We start from the raw sequence: 23,411 nt of genomic DNA, 5'->3' as shown, positions 1-23,411 counted from the left end.
TAGACCTTACTGTGAAATGCTTATTTACAAGCCCTTAACCAACAGTACAGTTCAATAAATAGTTAAGAAAATATTTACTAAATTAACAAAACAAAAAGTAACACAAGAAGATGACATAACAATAACTAGTAACAATAACTAGGCTATTTGCAGGTGGTACTGGTACCCAGTCAATGTGCGCGGTTAGTCGAGGTAATTTGTAAAGTGACTATGCATAGATAATAAACTGTGAGTAGCAGCAGTGTAAAAACAGAGTGAGCACCCACAGCAGAGAGAGCAATAACATGGTGCACAAATCAGATTTTCGGGGAACACCTTTGGCTCGTGAGCGCTACTTTCAGAACTACTGGCAAAACAATTATACAAAAGTACTGGAGAATCTGAACTTTTTCCTTTTCCACTTGTTTCACAATAAATTCATTTGACAATAAATCTTAGCTTTTTTGTTGCTTTGCTCTGAATTGTTATTCCAATGACACTCATGAATGCAGTTTATTTATTAACAAGGTTTCTTTCAAGGTTTTTCTCCACACATGATTGATTTTATGATGGAATAAGTAAGCATGGTCAGTCATGTGTGATATCTTATTGTTCTTAGCAATGGAGTCAGATCTTTTTCCAAATCAGACCCCTCTCATAGCACCCAGGCTTGACAATGCCTTCTCCAGCTCATCAGCGGAGGAGAAAATCAAACAATAATCCATAAAATAAGGGACATTTAGAGTCCGGCGACACTGTTAGCGGCCTCATTTATCACCAAGGGGGCCACTGACAGACAAGCATTCATCTGGGGCCACACCTTTAACAGCATTTTCTTGTCTGATTTCAGAACTGCCTGAGTCGGAGCACCTTAGTGTCGCCGAAGCCACGTGGTTGGCTCTCAATGTGGTGTCGGGGGGTGGGAGCACCACCAACTCTCAGCCAATCGGAGTCACCAAAATAGCCAAGTCTGTCATCGCCCCCTTGGCAGACCACAACATCTCTGTGTTTATGCTGTCTACCTATCAGACGGATTTCATCCTGGTGAGTGCAGTTCCACTACAGACCTCTCTTAGCCTATTTTATACCCTACCTCAGGGGCAACTTTGATGGGGGTCACAGAATGTAAGTGGCTGCAGTGGGTCTGCATTCCCATAACCATACAAACACATGCAGTCAACTGATTTGTGCAATCAATCCATTTGTACAGTTAAACTAAATGTTGGGGGCCCCACCACCTTGCTGGCAAAACATTTTTACTGGCCCCTGAGTGATTTTTTTGTTGTTGTTTGAAAGTACATTTCCTGCTATTCTACAATTTTTTCCATTGGGCAGAGAGGATTTATTTTCAGTTTTACAACTAATTTCCTGCAATTATATCCATTTTGCCATGGGTAGAGACTTTAGCAGTTTTAAAGCTAATTTCCTGCAATTCTACACATTTGGACATGACTTATGCCATGTTAATATGACACCTGAGTGCGAGTGACTAACACAATCAATAGGGGCTCCCTGGAGGTCAGGGCCTCTGGTCATGTGCCCTGTGTCGGCCATGATAGCTGGCTAGACTAACTTACCAATAAATAAAAAAAAATGTTAGCTGACATGGCTAATTGAGTTGGCTGACAAAACAAGAGGAACTGCTGACGCACAACCAAATTTCGAAATGGTGCACCTGGTGTATTCTACTATTCTAACTCTCATCAGTAAGTTGAGAGACAACAACTGAGTCCGTCTGTCAGCCCCCCCGAAGCACCATTTTTGGAAATTGATCCGTGCCCTTCGTAGTCGACAACGCAAAACCGACAAATGGGCGCACAAAATGGTGATCCTGCGTACTAAAACTATGCAGATGTGGGCAGCCCCGCAGTTGCAAACTTGATTCAAGTACACGGGATTGCCATGTTGCGTTCTTGCATTGCATACCTACTGTGTAAATTATGCTTTAGAACTGCTGTTTTATGCCTTCCTCAACTCTGCAAGGAACACATGCAAGATATCAGCCAGCAAATTGCAAAAACATGGTTATTACAAAAAGTGTTCACCTGATATGAATGGAATTTAAGCTGACAATCGGTACTTTAACCTCATTGTATAATTTCAAATCCAATGCTGGAGTACAGAACCAAAATAACTCGCTGTATTTGTCAGTTTAGCTGCTTATTCCTGCAAGTATTACTGAACATGGTAATTTGCATTACCTGTTATGTTACCAGTGGTCCAGTGGAGAGGATGGAAGGTAGCCTGCTGTTATACATAGATAATGGAAAATGGCCTACGAAACATGCCATTTTAGTGTAGTATTCCCCCACTTGTACTTTGTGGCCAGTAACTGTTTTTCCATTTTGCTCGATATGAAAAGACAATAGCAGCTTATCTACAGTACCTCCCTGGGCGGCACTTTTGCTTTGACGAGCTGCTTAATTACACCAGTCCTTCCTCATGCCAGGCCTTTTTGGCCATAGGGAGTCTTTTTATTACCTGCTAAGAGGGGGAGAGAAGAAAACACAAGGTCTGCTGAATAACTGTAGCCTTTGTAAGGAAATAAAAAATTGTTGATAATCTGGCAGTAGTTATTTAAAGAGGATCAGTCTCGGCTCAGGCTCTTGCTGGAATTCCCGGTAACATTCATGGCCACTGTTTTCCCTCCGCCAGCTGCTCCCAGCCACGGCCTAATCACTGGCTCTAAAGAAAAGGAAGAAACAACCTGCGTCTCTCATCCGTTTCTCTCCATTTCTCTCGCTTGCGCTCTCTGCATCAATCTGTCTACTTGTCTTGATGTCTTACTCACTCTTTCTCTGTTTCTATCTTGCATGCTTTCTTTCTCAGTCTCTGTGTATCTCTCTCCCACTGTGTCGGATTTTATTTGAGGCTCTGAGGAAGACCGGCCAGGCCGAGGCCTCTTTTTTTTTTTTTTTTTTTTTTTTAAGAAAAAAAACATTTTGAATGAGTATTTGCGTTACATAAACGGTAGGACCCAACCCGAATGCAGTCATTTAGAGCAGGATCCCCCACCACCACCACCACCACCACTACACTGCTGATTCAAATAACCAACTCATCATCATGCTATGATTATTTAAATTATTTAACATAGAATTGCATGAAATGCATTAATAAAAGGCCACATATTTCCAGACCTTAGGCTACTTAAAATGTTCCCCATGTGGTGACTTCTGTAGGTGCCTCTACTGCTCTATTCCACTACTCAAATGCGATGATATGCACGCCATGCTTTATTATAAAGGTGTTTTTTTTTAATGTAAAAACATTTTTAATCTCATTCTGGTACCTCAGAACACCCAAGGCCTCCCCCTCTTGCGCTCATTTTTTGTTCTTGTTCCGGTGCCTCCCGATTTACAAATGAAGCACTGTAAGCCGCTCTGGATAACAGCGTCTGCTAAATGAAAAATGTAAATGGAACTGACACAGTAACTTTGCATTAGGCCCATATAATGGACAGCTATTTGGGGCATTTCATTTCACTTTGAAATTAGATTTGGAAGCAGAAGACCGTCTCTACCCTTTTAAAGCATTGCATTCCTTTGGGAGGTTGGTGGCCCAAACCTTTTGCTAGTCAGACATGCAGTGCCTACCTAAAATGCTTTATTAATGTTTGCTGTAGCCACGGGCCCCTTTTCTTTTAGTTACACTTGAGGTTTTCAGCTAAGCAATATGCAGAGTTCTTTTGAAATTTCAGTGAATTGTTTGTTATTGGGACTCCATGGTTTCTTTTCCCTGATGAGTGCGGTTTCAACTTGGTGTTTTGAAGTGAAAATGTGAGTTACTTTCTGATGTAATTGAATCAACCGTTCAAATGCTATTCCGAGTTTTTATAAAACTCTTAACCTTTAGATTTGCCGGTTGTAACAAGTGTTGTGTTTTGGTTGAGGCCTACTTGTTGATGGTGTTGTGTTTGTCAGGTTCGAGAGCGGGACCTGCCCATGGTCATGCACACCCTGTCTTCTGAGTTCACCCTGATGAGGGTGGTCAACGGAGAGACCGTAGCCGCCAACAGCCTAGGAGTCACCAACGGCTTTGTCAAGCCTAAACTTGGTAGGCACAATATACAAGACTTACATTTTAGCCCTTTTTCACATTATCGTGTGACACAAACTGTACTGTGCTTGCTCAGATGTTTTACTTTTGACATTGTTCCAGCAACTATGGGACGAAGTAACCATGGTCAGCACAGTACGGCTTGGCTCAGTAGTCTGAGGATTTAGCCCAGTGTTTAGCCAAAAGTCTCCAACTTTTCTGTTTCCGGCAGACCTGCTCTGACTTTCAGCCAAAACAAGGCCCTGGGTACTTTTCAGCTTGCATTTACATAATGCCTGTGAACTTTAAACACCTTCTCACAAAGCAACAGTCTTTCTGCTCGCCACAAGTCTTTACCCAGCGAACCAAAATTGGTTCTGTGAAAGTTCCCAGAACATTCGTTAGGTTTTGTCAAAAATTGTCCCGTTGGGTAGGTTACTTTCTAAATGTAATCTGTAACGTTTACTACTTACCTGTCCAAAATTGTAATCCGTAGCGTAACTTTTGGATTACCCAAACTAAGTAACATAATTGAATTACTTTCCGTTTCTTTTGGATTACTTTCCCCTTAAAAATAATTATAAGTTTGGAGTCACTCACGATTTAACAAACTAAGCACTGAACACAGGTAGTAGTCTAGACTAGTTAACCATCACATACTAAAATATCCACACAAGCCAGCCAGCCGTAGATTATGAAATATTATGAAGTTATTATTTAAGAGCAGAGTTAGCTGGCTAACTAGTAGATAGCCTACCTTTTCCTGATGTCAATCATGTCTTTAGGAGGCTTGCTTACCATTTGTGATTTTAGTCCTAATTTGGACTCATCTTCCAAGAGTTGTTAATGAGTAGGTGTGTTACAGAACTAAAGTAGTTTGCTTTCCTCGTGGGGGTGCCCTTTTTTCTCCTTTTTAGCACTTGTTCCCTGAAAAGTCTGTGCACGGCCCTGCCGAGGTTGTCTCAACGAGAGTTGGGATATGCAAAAAACACATTTCCATTTCACACCTCACTCATACAGGTTACCCATTTGTACATGCAGTGAAACAAGACAAATATATATAAGAACCCCTTATTTGACCTTTTTGTATGTTCTAAAAATATTTGTACATTATTACACTGAACAAAAAATATAAACATCATGCAACAATTTCAAAGATTCTACTGAGTTAGTTTGTATAAGAGAATCGGTCAATTTAAATGAAACCATTGATTATGGCCTGTGGAATGTTGTCCCACTTACCTTCAATGGCTGTGTGAAGTTGCTGGATATCGGTGGAAACTGAAAAACTGTTATACTCGTCGATCCAGAGCATCCCGAACATGCTCAATGGGTGACATGTCTGAGTATGCAAGCTGGGACATTTTCAGCTTTCAGGAATTGTGTACAGTTATTTGAGACATGGGGGCGTACATTATCATGCTGAAACATTAAGTTATGGGGCTGGATGAATGGCACGACAATGGGCCTCAGGATCTCGTCACGGTATCGCTGTGCATTCAAATTTCCGTTGATAAAATGCATTTGTATTTGTTGTCTAGCTTATGCCTGCCCATACCCCTTCCTCCACCATGAGGCACTCTTTTCACAACATCAGCAAACCGCCCACCCACACAACACCATCTGCACTGTACAGTTGAAATCGGGATTCCTCAGTGAAGAACACACTTCTTCTACGTGCCAGTGGCCGTCGAAGTTGAGCATTTGCCCACTAAAGTTGGTTACGACGCCGAACTGCAGTCAGGTCAAGACCCTGGTGAGGACAACGAGCACGCAGATGAGCTTCCCTGAGGCGGTTTCTGACCGTTTGTGCAGAAATTCTTCGGTTGCGCAAACCCAGCTGTCGAGGTGGCTGGTCTGGGATGTTCCCGCAGGTGAAGAAGCCTGATGTGGAGGCCCTTGGCTGGCATGGTTACTCATGGTCTGCCATTGTGAGGCCGGTTGCACGTACTGCCACATTCTCTAAAACGACATTGGAGGTGGCTTATGGTAGAGAAATTAACATGTATTTCTCTGGCAAACGCTCTGGTGGACATCCCTGCAGTCAGTATGCCAATTGCAGGCTCCCTCAACTTGAGATATCTCTGGCATTTTAGTGGCCTTTTGTCCCCAGCACAAGGTGCACCAGTGTCATGATCATGCTGTTTAATCAACTTCTTGGTATGCCACATCTGTCAGGTGGATGGATTATCTTGGCAAAGGAGAAAATGCTGACTAACAGGGATGTAAAACATTTGAGAGAAGTAAGATTTTTGTGTGCGTATGGAACATTTCTGGGATTTTTTAAAATTTCAGCTCATGAAACATTGGTCCCACACTTTAACTTAATGTTTGTTCTGTGTACATTACCTGAAAACCTAATGAGAAAGTTTGGGGAATGTTATGTGGTGGTGGTTCGATGGTGTGCACAACATTTTGGTGATCGTTAGAACATTCCAAGGATTTTATTTTATTCTGAAGGTGAAAAAAAGTTATTTGAATATTTTTGAAATGTTTTCCTGATGTTAGATTAAACCCAATATCACTAGAGCTTACATTAACCACTGGTGACTGGTGTGGGGGTAAGTTGCAGTGGAAAAGCACCACTAGACTCTGATACAGTAATGCCTACTTGGTTTCAGGTTATGCTTTGGGATTTCTCTGATACAAAGTGAATTGTGTTTCATCCCCTGAATAAGAATATTGCTGAGACTCCCTGATATGATTTTGCTGTTATGATGCAGCCTATCAAACTGAATGTAGCATGGCTGTTATAATGCGTTCTCATCTGGACATGTTTCAAGGCTGACTGACATGTTTGTTAAGAGTAAGTCAATCCAGCACCTGCTGTCAAGGTTCTGCCTCAGAACAGAGGCCCTGAGAACACAGTCCGATATGGCAGGTAGAACATCTGTTGCTTATCCATCAAGTCAACCTATTGCTGGTTGAGGGATTTTGTTGCCTAGATTTCTCCTTAGGTGACATTTGATGGGTAATAGGGATCAGCCATTTTTGTAAAAGTGTTGGAAATGTCCTCTTTCAAAACTGAGGGAGACATAAAATAGTTGAATGCATATATGTTCAACTCCCAGTATCATATTAATAAAAGCACGTGTTTTCTCACTCGCTCACAGTGCCCCGTCCCATCATCCACCCTCTGTCCAGCCCCAGTAACATGTTCTGTGTGACCAGCCTGGACCCGGACACATTGCCCTCGGTGGCCACCCTGCTCATGGACGTCATGTTCTACTCAGGCGGGTAAGGACCCTCTCCTAAGCACTCCTCCTGTTTCACATATGGCTGTCACCAGAGGCCATCTGCCATCTCTTTTTAAGAGACTATCATATACACACACACACACAGCCACAGGAGCACTTAGCTGCTCAAGTTCAGACCATTTGTTTAACATAGGAAGTCTAAAACCTAGGAAGATGGTTAGACTTGAGCAGGGGCTGTCGTAGGATGGTTATGCTGCCGTTAGTAGGCAAGACAAACAAATGTTCATGATTTCACTAAAATCAAAACATCATAGCATGTTTTTGGGCTTATTCAGTAGTTTTTACCTGATTTAAGTAGAATCCTGTTGAAAATGATACTGTTGCTGCTTCCTGTTGTCATGGATTTTTAAAATTAATAGCCAAGTGTCTCAAAACCGGTTTTAAATGTTCAAAATCATAATCAATATGCTGAAATAAGGTGTAATATGTTGAAGACCAAGACATAAAAATGACTCCCAACACACGTGTCTCACTTGTTTTGCTAAATTAGTACCTTAACTGCTCACGCACCAATATTTTCCACGCGGTCACTCTTGACTGAAATTGATTAGTTTGTTCTACTGTAATCAATAGTGTGCGCAAATTAATCACTCACATCCATATTGTATGGAAATCAATTTAACTGGGAAAATAACCGCGGCGACATGTAGTGCTTGCACTCTTCTAACAGACAAACCTCAAAGAACTTGGATATACTACATATACCAGTCGATAGATGAGAACCATATATGAAAGCCATTTGTCAACTTCTCTTTCGTTTGTAGGAGGAACACCCAAAACCTCTTACCACCGTCCTCTGTTAAATGACTGCTGCTACTGACAGGCGCATTTGACGAAAATACTAGTACTAAACCAAAGATATTAATCTGTTTTTATTAATCGATTTTGTGAAATTGTGATGACTATAAACTTTCATAGTATCATCACCAATCGTTGGGGGAAAGGATGTGTATTTCCTGTAACAAGTCTGATGAAAAGATTAGCCTGTGTTATGTAGTAACACATTCTGTCCACCATAGTTTTATATTAACTTGTTATGGCTGGGGGCAGTATTGAGTAGCTTGGATGAATAAGGTGCCCAGAGTAAACTGTCTGCTACTCAGGCCCAGTTTCTAATATATGCATATTATAGTAGATTTGGATAGAAAACACTCTGAAGTTCCTAAAACTGTTTGAATGATGTCTGTGAGTATAACAGAACTCATATGGCAGGTAAAAACCTGCCATATGAGGTATTTGGACATAAATGACGGACATTATCGAACAAAACAAACATTTGTGGAACTGGGATTCCTGGGAGTGCATTATGATGAAGATCATCAAGGTAAGTGAATATAATGCTATTTCTGACTTCTGTTGACTACACAATATGGCATATCTGTTTGGGTTGTTTTGGTCTCTGAGCGCTGTACTCCGATTATAGCATGGTGTGCTTTTTCGGTAAAGCTTTTTTGAAATCTGACACAGCGGTTGCATTAACCTGTTAGATCTCTAGGGGCGCTATTTCATTTTTGGATAAAAAACGTTCCCGTTTTAAGCGCGATATTTTGTCACGAAAAGATGCTCGACTATGCATATTCTTGACAGTTTTGGAAAGAAAACAAAGCAAAGCAAAGATTTTGTCTGTAAGTGCCCCAGAACTCATTCTACAGGCGAAACCAAGATGATGCACCAACCAGGAAATTAGCAGAATTTCTGAAGCTCTGTTTTCCATTGTCTCCTTATATGGCTGTGATTGCGCAAGGAATGAGCCTACACTTTCTGTCGTTCGCCCAAGGTCTTAGCAGCATTGTGACGTATTTGTAGGCATATCATTGGAAGATTGACCATAAGAGACTACATTTTCCAAGTGTCTGCCTGGTGTCCTGCGTCGAAACTGGTGCGCAAAGCCAAGTATTTTTCCATTTGATAGAGAGGAGAAACCAGGCTTCCACGAACGATATATCATTGAAGAGATATGTGAAAAACACCTTGAGGATTGATTCTAAACAACGTTTGCCATGTTTTCAGTCGATATTATGGAGTTAATTTGGAAAAAAGTTTGCGTTTTGAGGACTGAATTTTCGGGTTTTTTTGGTAGCCAAATGTGATGTATAAAACGGAGCTATTTCTAATACACAAAGAATATTTTTGGAAAAACTGAGCATCTGCTATCTAACTGAGAGTATCCTCATTGAAAACATCAGAAGTTCTTCAAAGGTAAATTATTTTATTTGAAGGCTTTTATGTTTTTGTTGAAATGTTGCGTGCTGGATGCTAATGCTAACGCTAAATGCTACGCTAGCTAGCTACTTTTACACAAATTATTGTTTTCCTATGGTTGAGAAGCATATTTTGAAAATCTGAGATGACAGTGTTGTTTACAAAAGGCTAAGCTTGAGAGATGGCATATTTATTTCATTTCATTTGCGATTTTCATGAATAGTTAACGTTGCGTTATGGTAATGAGCTTGAGGCTGTAGTCACGATACCGGATCCGGGTTTGGGAGATCAGAGAGGTTAAGGAGAAGTGTATCTATAATTCCAAGCATAATAGTTGTATCTTTTATCAATGTTTATTAGTATTTCTGTAAATTGATGTGGCTCTCGGCAAAAATCACCGGATGTTTTGAAACTACTGAACGTAACGCTCCAATGTATACTGAGATTTTTTAATATAAATATGAACTTTATCGAACATAACATACATGAAGTCCTATGAGTGTTATCTAATGAAGATCATCAAAGGTTAGTGATAAATTATTATCTTTCTGCTTTTTGTGACTCCTCTCTTTGGCTGGAAAAATGGCTGTGTTTTTTTGTGACTTGGCTCTGACCTAACATAATCATTTGGTTTGCTTTCGTCGTAAAGCCATTTTGAAATCGGACACTGTGGTGGGATTAACAAGAAGTGTATCATTAAAATGGTGTAAAATACTTGTATGTTTTGAGGAATTTTAATTTTGGGATTTATGTTTTGATTTTGGCGCCCTACATTTTCACTGGCTGTCATATCGATCCCGTTAGCGGGATCTCAGCCCAAAGAGGTTGTATTAAGCTAATTTCCTTATCTGTCAAAATAATTTGATGTTTAGATTTAGGATGGTGGTAATGAAGCACACTCACAGGTTTTTATAAGAATTACAGCTATTTCTTATTGCTTAAATCATGGAGAGTTTTAAAATGCTCCTTAACACAATTTAACTGGGTGCGCTAGACTGGATCTTCCATAGTGGCTGTGCAGCAGCTTAAATGTACAACATCCCTACTAGGATGAAACTAGCTCCATTAGGCTAATCTTTTTGAGTGTGAACTGTATTACTGCACTGTATTATATGGTCAGAAATTGCACACATTGTTCAAACCATGATAAAGCAGGGAGAGAACATGCTATTTTGGTGCAGCACATGCGGCCTGCAAATTTTATTTCAATATTTATTTTATTTTATTTTCAATATTTGTATAATTAGAAGGCTGGCGTGTGTGTGTATTCCCTACCTTTCATAATATTTCCCCTAATGTTATTAGCCTAGCTCTTATTTTATTGTTGCTTCTTTCCTGCCTTGCTTTCAACAGTTAAATTTATATAGGTTTTGTTGTCCTTGTCTTCATCATTCTAATGACATCCTTGAATAATATAGGACTATAATTAGATGCAGAAGGCTTATACTTCTTCTCGCAAAGATCGAATGGTTATGGGTCTGAATAAATAACTGCAATAGCCTACCGCACCACCATCGCATGTTCGCTCTTCTTTCAAACAACCCATGAGTTCTATTGGCTGCTGTATTTAACATCCAGCTTAAAATAGTCCCTTTTTGAATTGTCTATTGGTGTTAGAAATGCAAAAAAACATTTTCTTCCCAACAAGCTATTCTAGTCTAGCTTGTCTTGCATGGGACTCGGAGCTAAGGAGTGTTTAATATATATATATATATATATATATATATATATATATATATATATATATATATATATATATATATATATATATATATATATATATATATATATATATATATATATATATATATATATTTTTTATTTATTTATTTATTTGGAGTTGATGGAGAGAGACTGTGACAGTGCTCGCGCGTGCACTGATTAATGCAAGAATATTCGAGTGACGGGCTCTTAATTATTTATTTTAATAAAAAAAACATATTTACAATTTAAAAAATTAGGTGAGATGAGTAAATTAGACTCGCATTTGATCTTTACATTAATGTCACAGGCTATGCTGCAGCAATGTAGGTCTACCTGTCACAAGAAAAAAGGTTACCATGATGGGTCTACATGCATTGTGAAATGCGCTCCATACTGAGATGGGTTATTTGTTCCCACCCTGAGCTTTGATGATTCATCTTGCAGTGGCCGTAGAGAAGACCGATTTAGACATCGCATGTCATTTTAAAAGTTCAATTTCATGCCGTGCTGTTCATATAAATGTATTATAATTTACCAGTTTCTCAGTTATTTATCCCAGGAAAGGGAGGGATTTTGGGTGGTAAATCTCGGTAACCAGGTTCCAGGCGTACAACCCTAGTCCCTATTGTTAGGATTAGACTGTAAAAGTGGTGAAAAGTTTGACAAGCAGACCACTTGACATGATGATGTTGGAATGGGGTTTTGGACAGGACCAAATGTAGTTGAAAGATGGTTCGATTTGACATACTTGAATCACAATACTTTCTATTACAGGATAAAGGAGCCTGGGGCATCTAGTGAGGACACTGGACACATCCGCTTCTTCTCTTTCTCTCTGATTGAGGGCTACATCTCTCTCGTCATGGACGAGCAGACGACACAGCGGTGGGTGCTCTCCTGTGGTCCTGCCATTCTTTTTTTCACCTGGTTATAGTGTCTTACCGTCAAAGGCAAAACTGCTGTCAATTTGCAGTTTAGAGTCATCTGTGGACAACTTTTATTTGCTGGGTTTGCTGCTGGGTTATTAGGAAACAAACAGATAATCATAAAGGGTTTACAAATAAAGAAGGTCATGTAGAGGTAACCCGAACAGCTGCATAACTAATCACATGTGGATTGAACGAAAGGATTACAGTACCACTACATTAGTAGCTACAATATATATATATACAAAAGTATGTGGACATCCCTTTAAATTAGTGGATTTGGCTATTTCAGCTACACACTTTGCTGACAGGTGTATAAAATCGAGCACGCAGCCATGCTATTTCCATAGGCAAACATTGGCAGTAGAATGGCCTTACTGACGATCGCCGTAACTTTCAACTTGGCACCGTCATAGGATGCCACCTTTCCAACAAATGTATGCCCTACTAGAGCAGCCCTGGTCAACTGTACCTGCTGTTATTTTGAAGTGGAAATGTATAGGTGCAACAACGGCTAGGCCACACAAGCTCACAGAACGGGACTGCGGAGTGCTGAAGCGTGTAAAAAAAATTATATATAATAATAATAATCTGTCCTCTACAGAGTTTCAAACTGCCTCTGGAAGCAACGTCAGCAGATTAACTGTTCGTCGGGAGCTTCGTGAAATGGGTGTCCGTGGCCGAGCAGTCACACACAAGCCTAAGATCACCATGCGCAATGCCAAGCGTCGGCTGGAGTTGTGTAAAGCCTTCCGCCAAGCTCGCCCCCAACTCCGGAGCAGTCGAAACGCGTTCTTTGGAGTGAAGGCAGTCCAACGGACAAGTCTGGGTTTGGCAAATGCAAGGAGAACGCTGCCTGCCCCAATGAATAGTGGCAACTGTAAAGTTTGGCAAGGAGGAATAATGGTCTGCTGCTGTTTTTTCATGGTTCCAGTGAAGGGAAATCTAAACGCTACAGCATACAAGGACATTCTAGACGATTCTATTCTTCCACCATTGTGGAAACAGTTTGGGGAAGGCCCTCTCCTGTTTCAGCATGACAATGCACCCGTGCACAAAACAAGGTTCATACAGAAATTATTTTTTGAGATCAGTGTGACTGGCCTGCACAGAGCCCTGACCTCAACCCCATTGAAAACCTTGCGGATGAATTGGAACGCCGGCTGAGAGCCAGGCCTAATCGCCTAACATCAGTGCCCGACCTCAGTAATACTCTTGTGGCTGAAAGGAAGCAAGTCCCTGCAGCAATGTTCCAACATCTAGTGGAAAGCTTTCTCAAGAGTGGAGGCTGTTATAGCAGCAAAGGGGGGACCAACTCGATATTAATGCCCATGTTTTTGGAATGAGATGTTCGACAAGCAGGTGTCCACATACTTTTGATCATGTGTACTTTATCATGGGCTTGTCCTACATTGACAAGGTATCCCTTATATAGGTCAGTGGTGTCTTGAAGCTATGAAGAGGGACGATAAGTGGATCAGGCTTTTAGCACTTCTGAAGTGATGTATTTTTCACCATAGCACGTATGGCAACCACTGACCTACAATCTGAATTTGACCAAATCATTATTTTTAATGTTATTGCTATAGATTGAATGAGTATGTGCATTCATTTTCTCCCTCCTAGGTTTCCCAACAATGTCCTCTTCACTAGTGCTTCAGGGGAGCTTTGGAAAATGGTTCGCATTGGAGGACAGCCTTTAGGATTTGGTAAGTAGGACCGTTGTGTTTTTTTTCTCAGTTTGGTTTCCACAGGTCTAACAAATGTTAGTCAGATCTCTGTGCAGAGTACACATCACCAGTAGACACTGTTTGATGTGTGTGTCATTTGGGGAAGATTCTGAAAAACCTCTAACTGTGATGCCAATCAGAATATTACTTGGCAATGTGAGGAACGCATTAAATGCCCAGATACCCCTCATTTCTGAAATATCTGATATTCATGGATGTGTTCTTTATTCTTATTGCCTTGTCAGACGAGTGTGGTATCGTGGCTCAAATATCGGAACCCCTGGCGACTGCTGACATTCCAGCTTATTACATCAGTACCTTCAAGTTTGACCATGCCCTGGTGAGTGATGGTTTACAACTCTCCACCCTCTCTGTATCTCTTTCTCTCTCCGTTTGTATGGTAAATTGTAGAGGTTAGTTTAAACTGGAGCTTTTGGAATAATGATTTAACCCCGCCCTCCTATGTCTCATAGGTCCCAGAAGAAAACATCCAGAGTGTGATTGGAGCTTTGAGGACCAATGAGAGCGCAGGACAGTGAAGGCGAGGTGGAAAGAGACCGTGGAACGAGCAATTTATTATGTCAAACTCTTACAAAAAAAAAGTGCCAAGAGGGTAATGCAAAGCTTGAGTCGTGTAGACGGACGACTGTGTGTGCGTGTGTGCGTGTGTAGACATGCTTTGTACAACGACCAGCAATGTGTCCCTCCTATTCTGAGATGGTTCCAACTACACTCCAAGCCACTCCCTTGAGCATCCACTCTTACCCCAACCAACATCCACCTCTTTGGGGACCCAAAGCAAGAGTGACTACAGTGTTTTTCTTTTCTCTCGCTCTATTTCTTTCTCCTCTTCCTTCCCCTCAGACCATTTCACCATGGCAACGTGACCTACCGAATTTGGGCCTATTTCTTCGACACCAGCCCCTGAGATACTGCAAAGCGGCCCTCACCTCCTTTTACTCTTCATGTGTCACCCACGCGGTCCATGACTGCCTATAGTGATAGGTGTTGCTTTAGTATACCAGACTTTCCTTCCTAACTTTACATTGTTTTTCCATAACCATCATACTGTATTAGTTACCAGTCCTCTTATGGAAAGAAAGAGAATGTACTTTACAAACAATTATCAATATTTCCATTCTTTGTATTTATTTTTCTCAGTGCCAAGAGGTTTTGAAGGCCTTGACCGATGCCTTGTCTAATGCTCAGCGTGTGTGCAATTTCAGATCAGATTTTGTCAGATGGGGAAATGAGACTGGTGAATGTTGCTCTGTTCTGGTGATGAGCGTGAAATGACATTTACTGACGAATCGCAGAGCCACTGATCTATAGAACATATCATATAAATAGTCTAGTCTATATATATGCCAATTTTCATGTAGTTTCAGGAGAACTAGGTTATCGTTTTGCGTTGAGTGCCACACCATGCCTGACTCCAAACCAGTCCTTTACCACAAACTAGAATAATAACTTCAACGCTAGTAAAGCCAGCGTGGTGAAGTGGTAGGGGCCTTGTCATTTATTCTGTTGTGAATGTTTTTTGTGGTCGTGGCTCATTGAACCAGCCCTGCAACCCTGTTGTCAGTTTAGGCAATCATCCCCCACCCCAGTCTGCACTTTAATACAGGTCCATCTTACTGACCTGCTATACTGATGTGAAAACAGGGGAAGGCTTATTTTATCCTTGAAGGATTTCTTGATAAGTAGACTTTTGTTGGTCTTAAACCATTGGTGGGTATTATATTCTCTGTCAAGCAAAAGCTTTCTTCGGTTAGCTTTGATATACAGAAACCATGTATTTATCAGTGTTAACATAAAGGGTGACATTTCTTCTGATAAAGAAAGTTATTTGTTTTCAGCTTGTAGTGTGTTTGGTTTCGCAAGCCCCTCAACTTTAATCTGTACCGGTTTTTGTTTTGTCTTCATTTCTAACATTAGTCCACCAGACCCGTAGCCTATTCAAAACCACTTTTGATTCAAACCATATCAGAAATTATAAGACCGTTATCCTAATTTAGACGAATAGATTCTGACAGGAACGGGCAGCTTTCAGCAATTATGTAATTTCATATTTACATCATTGGTTGAGTTAACACCCGCGCTTATACCTGGTGCTAACATGGGTCCTTTATCCTGATCTTGTCTGCATACACTTTAATAGCATGTGTAGATGCATTTCTGGAAATGTGGGCACAATCAGAATGTAGACAAGATCAGCACAAAGGACCCATTTTAGCACCAGGTATAAACGGGGCTTCTGATTTAATGTGATGGGCTGGAATGTAAACTTGTATGCATGGGGCATTGGGAACTGCTGTTGGGAGTCCTTGTATTGAGTTAAATACTGTACTACTATTGGCTTATTACTCCAGAATCTTTTATTTGGCAGGGCTAGGTTTCCCCACTACAATGCACCCCGCTTATAACAATCAAAAGCGATAGATTGAAGTGGCCAAAAACTGAGATCGAATCATTCTTATTACTTACAATGTGCATTCAGAAATTATTCAAACCCCTTGACTTTTTCCACATTTTCTTACGTTAGCCTTATTTTAAATTCTTTAAAAAAAGATGTTCTCAATCTACTTAAGCAAAATGTTTTTTTAGAAATGTTTGCAAATGCTTTGAAAATTCAGTTGAAGTAGGAAGTTTACATACACCTTAGCCAAATACATTTGAACTGTTTTTCACAATTCCTGACATTTAATCCAAGTAAAAATTCCCTGTTTTAGGTCAGTTAGGATCACCACTTTATTTTAAGAATGAAATGTCAGAATAATAGTAGAGAATGATTTCATTTCAGCTTTTATTTCTTTCATCACATTCTCAGTGGGCCAGAAGTTTACATACACTCAATTAGTATTTGGTAGCATTGCCTTGAAATTGTTTAACTTGGGTCAAACGTTTTGGGTAGCCTTACACACGCTTCCCACAATAAGTTGGGTGAATTCTGGCCCATTCCTCCTGACAGAGCTGGATTAACTGAGTCAGGTTTGTAGGCCTCCTTGCTCGCACACGCTTTTTCAGTAATGCAGACACATTTTCTACAGGATTGAGGTCAGGGCTTTGTGATGGCCACTCCAATACCGTGACTTTGATTTTCTTGAGCCATTTTGCCACAACTTTGGAAGTATGCTTGGGGTCATTGCCCATTTTGGAAGACCCATTTGCGACCAAGCTTTAACTTCCTGACTGATGTCTTGAGATCTTGCTTCAATATATCCACAGAATTTTACTTCCTCATGATGCCATCTATTTTGAAGTGTACCAGTCCCTCCTGCAGCAAAGCACCCCCACAACATGATGCTGCCACCCCCTTGCTTCACGGTTGGGATGGTGTTCTTCAGCTTGCAAGCCTCCCCCTTTTTCCTCCAAACATAACGGTGGTCATTATGGCCAAAAAGTTATATTTTTGTTTCATCTGACCAGAGGACATTTGTCCAAAACGTATCGTCTTTGACCCCATGTGCAGTTGCAAACCGTAGTCTAGCTTTTTTATGGCGGTTTTGGAGCAGTGGCCTTTTCCTTGCTGAGCAGCCTTTCAGGTTCTCGATATAGCACTCGTTTTACTGTGGATATAGATTTTTTTTTTCCTGTTTCCTCCAGCATCAGCAAAGGACCTTGTGAAGCTGTCCGGGATTGATTTGCACTTTTCGCGCCAAAGTACGTTCATCTCTAGGAGGCAGAACGCGTCTCCTTCCTGAGCGGTATGACGGCTGCGTGGTGCCATGGTGTTTATTTGCGTACTATTGTTTGTACAGATGAACGCGGTACCTTCAGGTGTTTGGAAATTGCTCCCAAGGATGAACCAGCCTACAAAAACAATTCTGAAGTCTTTGCTGATTTATTTTGATTTTTCCATGATGTCAAGCAAAGAGGCACCGAGTTTGAAGGTATGCCTTGAAATACATCCACAGGTACATCTCCAATTGACTCAAATGATGTCAATTAGCCTTTCAGAAGCTTCTAAAGCCATGGCATCATTTTCTGTAACTTTTCAAGTTGTTTAAAGGGACGGTCAACATAGTGTATGTAAACGTCTGACCCACTGGAATTGTGATTAAGTGAAATAATCTGTCTGTAAACAATTGTTGGAAAAATTACTTGTCATGCACAAAGTAGATGTCCTAACCGACTTGCCAAACCTTTATTATTTATTTATTTGTTAATACATTTGTGGAGTGGTTGAAAAACTAGTTTTAATGACTCCAACCTAAGTGTATGTAAACTTCTGACTTCAACTGTAAATAAATATCCCATTTACATACACTACCGTTCAAAAGTTTGGGTCAAATTGAACAGAAATACAGTTTGACATTAATGCTGTAAATGCCTATTGTATATTTTTTAATGGAATATCTACGTAGGTGTACAGAGACCCATTATCAGCAACCATCACTCCTGTGTTCCAATGGCACATTGTGTTAGCTAACCCAAGTTTGTCATTTTAAAAGGCTAATTGATCATTAGAAAACCCTTTTGCAATTGTTAGCCAGCTGTTGTTCTGATTTAAAGAAGCAATAAAACTGACCTTAGACTAGTTGAGTATCTGGAGCATCAGCATTTGTGTGTTCGATTACAGGCTCAAAATGGCCAGAAACAAATGACTTCCTTCTGAAACCCGTCAGTCTATTCTTGTTCTGAGAAAGGAAGGCTATTCCATGCCAGAAATTGCCAAGAAACTGAAGGTCTCGTACCACGCTGTGTACTAACTACTCCTTCCACAGAACAGTGCAAACTGGCTCTAACCATAAATTAAAGAGGGTTGGGCAGCCCCGTGAGAAACAGACGCCCCACAAGTCCTCAACTGCCAGCTTTATTAAATAGTACCCGCAAAACACCAGTCTCAACGTCAACAGTGAAGAGGTGACTCTGGGATGCTGTCCTAGGCAGAGTTGCAAAGAAAAAGCCATATCTCAGACTGGCCAATAAAAATAACATTTTAAGATGGGCGAAAGAACGCAGACACTGGACAGAGGAACTCTGCCTAGAAGGCCAGCATCCCGGAGTCACCTCTTGACTGTTGATGTTGAGACTGGTGTTTGCGGGTACTATTTAATGAAGCTGGCAGTTGAGGACTTGTGAGGTGTCTTTCTCAAACTAGACAGAGTCCTTTTAGGTGCCTTTTGGCAAACTCCAAGCGGGCTGTCTTGTGCCTTTTTCCGTCTGGCCGATGGTCACTCTGACAGAGCTCTAGAGTTCCTCTGTGGAGATGGCTACTTTCATGGTAGAGGCCTGATTGGTTTAGTGCTGCAGTCTTCTCCCCTGATTGCTCAGTTTTGCTGGGCGGCCAGCTCTAGGAAGAGTCTTGGTGGTTCCAAACTTCTTCCATTTAAGAATGGAGGCCACTGTTTTTTTGGGGACCCTCAATGCTGCAGACATTTTTTGGTACCCTTCCCCAGATCTGTGCCTCGACACGATCCTCTCTGGGAGCTCTACGGACAATTCCTTCGACCTAGTGGCTTGGTTTTTGCTCTAACATGCACGGTCAACTGTGGGACCTTTATATAGACAGGTGTGTGCCTTTCCAAATCTTGTCCAATCAATTGAATTTACCACCGATGGACTCCCAAGTTGTAGAAACATCTCAAGGATGATCAATGGAAACTGAATGCACCTGAGCACAATTTGAGTCTCATAGTGAAGGGTCTGAATACTTATGTAAAACTTTTTTTTGTTTGTCATTATGTGGTGGCGTTGTGTGGATGAGGGGAATAAACAATTGAATCCTTTTTAGAATAAGGCTGCAACCTAACAATGTGGGAAGAAGTTGAGGGGTCTGAATACTTTCCAAATGCACTGAACAAAAATATAATTGCAACAACTATTTTACTTAGTTACAGTTCAAATAGGGAAATCAGTCAATTGAAATACATTTGTTAAGCCCTATTCTTTGGATTTCACAACTGGGCAGGGGCACAGCCATGGGAAGGCATAGGCTCACCCACTAGGGAACGAGGCCCAGCCAATCATTGAGTTTATACCCATAAATGGGATTTATTATAGACCTATACTATTCAGTTTCATCAGCTGTCCGGGTGGCTGGGCTCAGATGATTTCGCAGGTGAAGAAGCCGGATGTGGAGGTCCTGGACTTGAGTGGTTACACGCAGTCTGCGGTTGTGAGGCCGGTTGGACGCACTGCCAAATTCTCTAAAACAATGTTGGAGGCAGCTTGGTAGAGAAATGAAAAATTAAATTCTCTGCCAACAGCTCTGGTGGACATTCCTGCAGTTAGCATGCCACGTGCACACTCCCTCTCAACTTGAGACATCTGTGGCATTGTGTTGTGACATATAACTGCACGTGGCCTTTTATTGTCCCCAGCACAAGGTGCACCTGTGTAATGATCATGCTATTTAACAGCTTCTTGATATGCCACACCTGTCAGGTGGATAGATTGTCTTGGCAAAGGAGAAATGCTCACTAACAGGGATGTAAACAAATTTGTCCACACAATTTGAGAGAAGCTTTTTGTGCGTCTGGAAAATCTTGCGTCTAATTTCAGCTCATTAAACCAAGACTTTACATGTTGCGTTTATATTTCTGTTCAGTATTTTCTTTTTCAAGTATCGATCCATTTTATTTTATCGATCTTGTCTCATCGCTTCTACTCCTCAACGGGCTCGGGAGAGGCGAAGGTGGAGTCATGCGTCCTCCGAAATATTGCCCGACTAACTGTGCTCCTTAACACCTGCCAGCTTAACCCAGAAGCCAGCCGCACCAATGTGTCGGAGGAAGCACCGTTCAACTAGAGACCGGCGTCAGGCACCCGGCCTGCCACAGAGTCGCTAGAGCGCTATGAGCCAAGTAAAAACCCACCGGCCAAACCCTCCCCTAACCCGGATGATGCTGGGCCAATTGTGTGCTGTCCTATGGGCTTCCCGGCCACGTCCCGAGAATGAACCTGGGTCTGTAGTAATGCCGCTAGCACTGCGATGCAGTGCCTTAGTCCACTGCAGCACTCAGGAGGCCGTATCAATCCTATTTAAGAAAGAAATTGCTTAAGGCGAATGTGATTCTTTAGAACACTGGAGGATAAATGCATCAGGATGTTTACTTTGTCCCGAATGGTGCAGCAGTCTAAGGCACTGCATCTCAGTGTTTGAGGCGTCACTACAGACACCCTAGTTCAAATCCAGGCTGTATTACAACCGGATGTGTTTGGGAGTCCCATACGGCGGCGCACAATTGGCCCAGCATCGTCCGGATTTGGCCGGTGTAGGCCGTCATTGTAAATAAGAATTTGTTCTTAACTGACTTGCCTAGTTAAATAAATAAAAGTAGACGACGGGAATCAAACAAACCACAATGTGCTGACATCGCTCTGCTCTTGACTTTTGGAAGTTGGTGAGGGCTTTGTCTAGCCGTTCCATGCTGATGCACGTGTTAGCTTTAGCTCTGGTCATAGCCTTTTAGAAAACTATCGGTGTTAGCTCAGAAGAAATCACATTTGTCTGCCATTTTAAAATGTTCTTGCTAATCATACTAATTTGCCAAAAAGGTTTGCTAAAGGTGGGGGAAAATAGTATTTTGCAGGAGTGCCTACTTGGTAGTCAACCGTGCCCCCCACTGCACTTGTCTTTTACAAGGTTCCAATGCTTCTTTTTTTTCAATTTCCTCCTTAAAATAACATATCCAAATCTAACTGCTCAGGACCTAGAGCAAGGATATGCATATTCCTGATACCATTTGAAAGGAAACAAAAATTGTGGAAATGTGAGATGAAAAAAGGATATAATATTTGATCCGGTAAAAGATAATACAAACAAAATGAATATGCGTTTTCTATATTTTTGTTGCATCTTTGAAATGAAAAAGGCCATACATTGAGAGGATTCTAGGTGTAATTAGATGTGGTCCACAAGATGGCAGCAGTGTGTGTGCAAAGTTTCAGATTGATCCAGTGAGGAATTACATCACTGTACAATATTTTGTAATAAATCTGCCAGGAGTTTGCACAAATGTGCCGAATTGGTCAATTTATACATTTTCAAGTACATAACTATAGAGTGCATACAAAAATGCTATGATAATGATGATAAATTAAAATGTACACCTTCACATCTAGATGGTGGGGTGGGTGTGGAGCCAGAGACAGCAGCAGGGTCAAACTGTTCCCAGTTCCTACATTTGAATATAATTTTTTTTTAAATCAACCATAACTATGCTGCATTTGATCTCTGGGACCCTCAGGATGACAAAGAGCAAGATTACTGAATGTAAGTACATTAGAGGTGACTGTATCAAACCAGTTGCCGTGATAAGTGTTTTGTTGTTGTGCACTATCCTCAAACAATAGCATGGTGTTTTTTTTGCTGTAATAGCTACTGTAAATTGGGCATTGCAGTTGGATTAACAAGAATTTAAGCTTTCTGCCAATATAAAAGACATGTCTATGTCCCGAAAAGTTGGCTGCTGTTTACGGAATTCAAGTCACGTTATTGCATATTGAGCAACAATTGTCCCATAGAGGTTAATGGAAATGTCCCTTCCTTGAAGTCATGTGAAGTGCGATGACTGTGGTTTGTTTGAATCCTGGTCAAACACTTTTAATTTGATGTTTGTTAAGGCATCCTCCAGTGCAATAACATGTGTTCTGAAATTGGAATTAAAAATAAAGTTTGTAATTCTATACTTGAAGTTGCTACTAAATATTATCAGTTGCACCTTTTCTTGTTTGTCACTTTAACCCCAGTTTTAACCATGTCTTTGTTTGACCAAGTCAGTTAATCCAATTATTGACACATCTTGTGCCAACAATTGATAGCTGTCCTCACGGGTTGTCAAACCGGTAAGGTAGACCTTGCCCAGTCCTAATTGTTTGTTTCAAACAGGATGTTTTCTTAGCGGTCCTAAAGAAAACAATGAGAAGCATGGTATCAGGTCTCTCTGTATTATCTGAACACATAGACAACACAGCCAAAAGTATGTGGACACCCCTTCAAATTAGTAGATTTGGCCATTTCAGCCACACCTGTTACTGACAGATGTATACAATTGAGGACACTGCCATGCAATCTCCATAGGCGAACAATGGCAGTAAAATGGCCCGTACTGAAGATCTCAGTGACTTTCAACATAGCTGGCTAAAATAATGTAAGACCTTCAAAAAAATAAAGGGAACACTAAAATAACACATCCTAGATCTGAATGAATGAAATATTCTTATTAAATACTTTTTTCTTTACATAGTTGAATGTGCTGACAACAAAATCACACATTATGAATGGAAATCAAATTTATCAACCCATGGAGGTCTGGATTTGGAGTCACACTCAAATTTAAAGTGGAAAACCACACTACAGGCTGAGGCTATGCTTGTTTAAAAAAAAAATTGAACAAAATGTTTCTAAATTCAAGGGTTAAGGGCACAAAAAGCACATCTTATTCCATGTGCATATTGGCAGTGTGTGTCATGGCTGGATAGGCTGCGCTTCTGTTGTCCAAATCTATGCCATAAACAAATGTGTTACCGGTAAAACCAGCTTTCGATTGGTCTTAAATATCCTCACCAGCGCATACTGTAATTGGCACTTTGGCACATTTTAAGGGCACACCTCATAATACCACCCC

At 40.9% G+C, this 23,411-nt stretch overlaps 1 protein-coding gene across 1 annotated transcript in view; it reads left to right on the top strand.

Moving 5' to 3' along the window:
- The window catches only part of LOC110537697 (cytosolic arginine sensor for mTORC1 subunit 2), a 28,185-nt gene extending 5,715 nt beyond the window's left edge, over positions 1-22,470 (top strand). Inside the window, exons 3-9 of the mRNA XM_021623934.3 lie at positions 830-1,023; positions 3,903-4,035; positions 7,131-7,254; positions 11,955-12,065; positions 13,733-13,815; positions 14,082-14,176; positions 14,310-22,470. Coding sequence (XP_021479609.2) covers positions 830-1,023; positions 3,903-4,035; positions 7,131-7,254; positions 11,955-12,065; positions 13,733-13,815; positions 14,082-14,176; positions 14,310-14,375 — 806 coding nt within the window. The 3' untranslated portion in view covers positions 14,376-22,470. The remainder of the gene's footprint in view (positions 1-829; positions 1,024-3,902; positions 4,036-7,130; positions 7,255-11,954; positions 12,066-13,732; positions 13,816-14,081; positions 14,177-14,309) is intronic.
- The last annotated feature ends 941 nt before the right edge of the window (positions 22,471-23,411 follow it).

Source organism: Oncorhynchus mykiss, chromosome 12 (genome assembly GCF_057628025.1).
Source record: "Oncorhynchus mykiss isolate SJ-2025 chromosome 12, ASM5762802v1, whole genome shotgun sequence".
In the NCBI taxonomy this organism is placed as follows: Eukaryota; Metazoa; Chordata; class Actinopteri; order Salmoniformes; family Salmonidae; genus Oncorhynchus; species Oncorhynchus mykiss.
Note: the sequence above shows the minus strand (reverse complement) of the source record. Positions and strands in the feature narration are given on the sequence as shown.